The sequence below is a fragment of the Chelon labrosus genome (genome assembly GCF_963514085.1).
Source record: "Chelon labrosus genome assembly, chromosome: 12".
NCBI classification, from domain to species: Eukaryota; Metazoa; Chordata; class Actinopteri; order Mugiliformes; family Mugilidae; genus Chelon; species Chelon labrosus.
In genome coordinates, this window is record NC_140345.1 from 8,634,994 (window position 1) to 8,640,086 (window position 5,093).

The window sequence follows — 5,093 nt, forward strand, 5'->3', positions numbered from 1 at the left end:
CAGAACAGGATACAAAATACAAAGTATATACAAGTTACCATGCCATGAAGTTATGACTATAACATAATCGATAGAAATCAGTGACATGTCACAGTTTTTGTGGTTGACGTTGCAGTCAGAGAAGATTCACACATGGTATTCATACTTTTTTGAGGATGTCAATTAATAAAATGTGACTAAATCTTCAAGTTTAAGCAGTCAAATTCAGTCATTGTTATATGTGTTTATTATTATTATTATTATTATTATTATTATTTCTGTATATTTGGTGACAAAAGAGGACCAAATGTTAATTTAATATGATGTCGTCTCACAATATGAAGAGTCTAACAAAGTCCAATGAACTGCAATCATTTATCAGAAGGTTATTTTTGACACCTTATTGGTCATAATTAAACACCAAACAAAATGTATTATAGACTATTGCTATTATATATTTTAGAAAGTATTTATATATCTTGTATAGTTTCATGCATATACTCATATACTTGCATATATTTGTTTATTCTTGTATAATCTATCTATCTATCTATCTATCTATCTATCTATCTATCTATCTATGACAGGGGGTGCTTTGAGTTTTGTCATAGATCATATTCAGCATTTGTGTGTAATATTTGTTGTTTACTCATTTGAATGACATCGACGTTAAACCATGAGAATCAGTTTTACACACGGCACTTGAACGCAGCATGACATTTCGCTCTTCCCCTTCCTCAAATGTGGAGACGCGTTCACGGGCGTGTCGACATAAACCAATGGCGCCGGGGCAGAGGAGGGGTTAAATTTACCATGTTCATAAATACCCCGGACTCCTCTCTCACGTCCGCTCTCCTGCCCCAGAAAAAAAAGAAGGACGCTGGTTTGAGCTCTTTGAGCCGTTTTAATTCTCAGCAAATCCCCACAGAAAAATAAAAAGACCGCAAACATGAGCAGAAAATTCTTCGTCGGTGGAAACTGGAAGATGAACGGCGACAAGAAAAGCCTTGGGGAGCTCATCAAGACCATGAACGCGGCCAAGGTGGACCCCAATGTCGGTATGTGTGTGGATTTCAACAAAACTTCTCATTTTGATGTTTAATACAGATTTTTAGCTCCTTCAAACCACCTGCCTGTGTTTAGGTTCCTCATTTTATATTCCTAATTTCCACTAATGTTCACAACAGCTCCGTCATTTCATACATTACTGGTAGCGTTGGCTTCCCAAACCTCAACTGTCTTTCATTTTGCAACACTTATATTGAGTGTGAGAGCTTTTATTCCTGATTTTAATTGTTGCGCTAACATAGAAACCTTGATATATAGATGAGGGTCCGGACTGGGGTTTTCAGTAATGTCGGTGGTGGGTGTGCGTTCGCGGCGGCACGTACTCCAGCAGGGTGCATTCAAGTCAGGTTGGTCGTCGGTTATGTCTCCCATCCTCCATGTGCCTCTTGCGTTGAGTTGCTTCACAACGAAACTTTGCTGTCACGTATCACTTAAAGACTGCAGAAAACACGGAAACATTTTTTTTCCTTGTTCGAGTTGGAAAGTGTGATCTTCGATTTTTCCAATGTGACGTGAATGCAGCAGCAGGCATCTGGCCTGTTGCTGTCTGCTTCCTGCAGACTGGAACTACAGAAGCAGCCGCTGTTGTTTTATTAAAACACTACTTTTTTTTTTTTTTTTTTTCTTCAGTGCATAATACTCTGAGCACAATCAGGGAGACGTTGAATGAGTCTAGGCCTGTTTCTGCTGTGATCAGTGCCGGTTGTTCTCCTCCTGCAAGGCGCTGTTATGCAACTGTTTTATGCAGGGTATAGCTGTCACAAGCCTGGTCTGTTCACGAGTGACTCTCTTCAGACTATCCTTGGACCTTGCTCAGATATTGAATCCACCCCCTTCCACCGGCAGACTAAAGCTCAAGCAAAGTGTTCCCCACCTTTCTCTGAAAGTTAAACTGTTTTCTCCCCAGACAGATTTTCTACATGTGGATGTTTAAACTCAGCTTCCGTGAACTCAAGACTTTTCTTTGACCTCTGCAGAATGTAACCATGAGCGCGACCTTTTGGAGGCTGAACTCAGACCTTTAATGCAGAGAGACCCGCTTTTGGCTGGAGAGAAATGACCTTTGCCAAACCAATAATAACGGGCGCTGTTTAATATAGACTCCGTAACCCCAAAGATATAGTTACATTGTGAATGTCAGTGTCTTGACTTTACTCTACCAGACCTGTGCAGACTGTACTGCTGAGCACATGATGGCAAACATGGTCTGTAGATGGATACGCTGTATAGTAATCCAGAAATTTCCAGAAGGGTAATCGAGTTTAAGAAGAATGTGTGCTTTTACTCCCATAGGCTTTTAGGGCCATGGGGAAAAGTGGTAGCTGTGCAGTGGAAATACAGGCTATCCTTTAACTGACAGACCTCTGTGTTAGCCCATATTTTGGCATCCTATTGCACTACATTGCAGCTGAAGAGGCACAGACATTCATGGAAATTGGCCAAAGATGAAATGGAACAAAATAAATTAAAAAAAACAGCATTAAAGATAAAGTGAAATGCAAAATTAATAAATGAATGTCTTTGACGAACCAAAATCAAATCAAATTTCAATCTCGTGTTGCTTGATTGATGATAATAAAGTGACTCCTGATATTTCTAAAACTAAGCATTGCTTCCTCCTGCTTTGTCAACAGAGGTGGTGTGCGGTGCTCCATCCATCTACCTGGACTTTGCCAGGTCCAAGCTGGACGCCAAGTTCGGTGTGGCGGCTCAGAACTGCTACAAAGTTGCCAAGGGTGCCTTCACTGGGGAGATCAGGTACGTCAGTCAATGAACAGTGATTCAGATTATTCAACTTCAACCATTTACTCTATATAAAGGGGTGTAGAATGAGTGGGTGGGCAAGGAGCTAGCAACCTGTGGCAGCACCCGCCTGTCACTCAAAGCGACTACATCCTTATTTAATGCATAACTTAAAAATAAATTATCTATAGAAACCAAAACCATTTTTTTTGTATCAAGGTGTAAACTTGTTTTTTTTTTTTCTGCTGTAAAGTTAGATATTTTAACATAGAGGCTCATGGGGATTCACTTTCTTTTTGAGGCAGCCTCAAGTAGTTATTTGAGGAACTGCATGTTTTGGCATCTCCATGTTGGCTTAATTTTTCTTTCCTGGACGTTGCCTCTCAGCTTCAGCACAAGTATTAAAGCCATGTTTATGTTTATTTACTCAGAAAATAATGAGTATTTTGTTTTCACTGTGTGACCATTCTCCAGCCCTGCGATGATCAAGGACTGTGGTGTGCACTGGGTGATTCTGGGACACTCCGAGAGGCGCCACGTCTTTGGAGAGAGCGATGAGGTAGCTTGCTTGAATTTCTCTCGTTCGCTCAATTTGCACCACATATCAACACGGGTAAAGCTGACATTGTCTCCCGTGTCCTTAGCTGATCGGTCAGAAGACGGCTCACGCTCTGGAGAACGGTCTCGGCGTGATCGCCTGCATCGGCGAGAAGCTGGACGAGAGAGAGGGAGGCATCACGGAGAAGGTTGTCTTTGCTCAGACCAAGTTCATCGCAGGTATGCAAGTCAAGACAGAGGAGAATGTTGTAACACACATTTCAGGGGAGGTTTGTGCAAGCCAGTGTGTGATTAATCTGTAAACGTGCAAAATACTGAGTCTTATCACACGCCTCTTTCACAGACAACGTAAAGGACTGGAGCAAGGTCGTGCTTGCTTATGAGCCTGTGTGGGCCATTGGCACCGGCAAGACTGCCTCCCCACAGCAGGTAAATATTGGAGATCACTGAACATTTCACTTATTGTATTCTCAATAATCTCCAACTTAACGTCTGTTTCCTGTGTGAATTCTCAGGCTCAGGAAGTACACGAGAAACTGAGGCAGTGGCTGAAGACCAACGTGTCTGAAGCTGTAGCCAACTCTGTGAGGATCATCTACGGAGGTCAGTTTGCTCCCGGGTGGTTGTTCATGTTTGCGTTCCACACCGATCTCTTCTCACGCCTCGGTTCTCCTCCTCAGGTTCTGTGACCGGCGGTACCTGTAAAGAACTCGCCTCCCAGAAGGATGTCGATGGTTTCCTTGTGGGCGGAGCTTCCCTCAAGCCAGAGTTTGTTGAAATCATGAATGCCAAGGCATAAAAACCCAGGCAGCTGCATACGTGACCAGATTCAGACGACCCATTTCCATCGCCCCCTCACTCTCAGCACTTTTAGTCCTCTCCCCCTCTTTATTGAAAGCATTTGTGTAATGGCGTCATTCCCTCCTTTTCCTTTACTTTTCGGTATATTTTGAAGAAAAGGGACAGGTTGACACATGCATTGTACTGCACTGAAAAGAGTTAAGTCCACTGAGAATAGTCCGTGTGCGTACTAACCTCCACACCAAGTGCTCAAGCTGTACATTTACACCTAGAGCAGGACGGGCAGAGTCCACGCCTTTACTTGAAAAGTTTACCAACTTTTTTTGTGTAAACAGTGTCACAGCTTATGTCAATCAGAATTTATTTGTCTTTTTACCGGCGTCTCTTTTTGTGGAATTATGATGTTCTGTGGCTTTTACCTCCCTCTAGATGTGCATGATCCGCTCTCATTGGTTGTTTTGCCGAGAGGCAAGTGTCCATTACATGTTAATCGAATTGTGTCACGGCCGATGAGAATGAAGGGTAGGAAAGGCTGTATGGAAACATTATAATAAACGGTTTAGAGACTGTTTCGGTGTCCTGTTTATCTTTCTTTTTTAGTTCTTATGATTCTTCATAACCTGCTCCTTTAACTACTCTGTGTTCACATACAGACCGTCGTGCTCCTGGTGGTATTCCCAGGATGGCAGAGAGAGTATCTCATTACAGAAGTGAACTCCTGTTAAGACAATGACATGTAGCAATGCTATTTTTATCCTGAACTGAAGCAGACACATAGTAGTGAAAGAAATATGCATCAGGGGTAAATTGTAGCTTTCACATCAAGCGTTTACATACAGAAGCTAAAGGGCATCAGACTGAAAGAGCTAACGACTTCTTGTTCACTGGCCCCAATTATTCTCACTCTCAGTGACAATTTAAACAGTCTAGTGGAGGTTTTTATC

At 42.2% G+C, this 5,093-nt stretch overlaps 1 protein-coding gene across 1 annotated transcript; it reads left to right on the forward strand.

The window, feature by feature from the left end:
• Nucleotides 1-816: 816 nt before the first annotated feature.
• On the forward strand, nucleotides 817-4,718 carry tpi1b (triosephosphate isomerase 1b). The gene is made up of 7 exons (XM_084558028.1): nucleotides 817-1,037; nucleotides 2,682-2,805; nucleotides 3,265-3,349; nucleotides 3,435-3,567; nucleotides 3,692-3,777; nucleotides 3,864-3,951; nucleotides 4,029-4,718. The coding sequence occupies exons 1-7, from the start codon at nucleotides 929-931 to the stop codon at nucleotides 4,145-4,147; spliced, it is 744 nt and encodes a 247-aa protein (XP_084414154.1). The 5' UTR covers nucleotides 817-928; the 3' UTR covers nucleotides 4,148-4,718.
• Nucleotides 4,719-5,093: the final 375 nt, after the last annotated feature.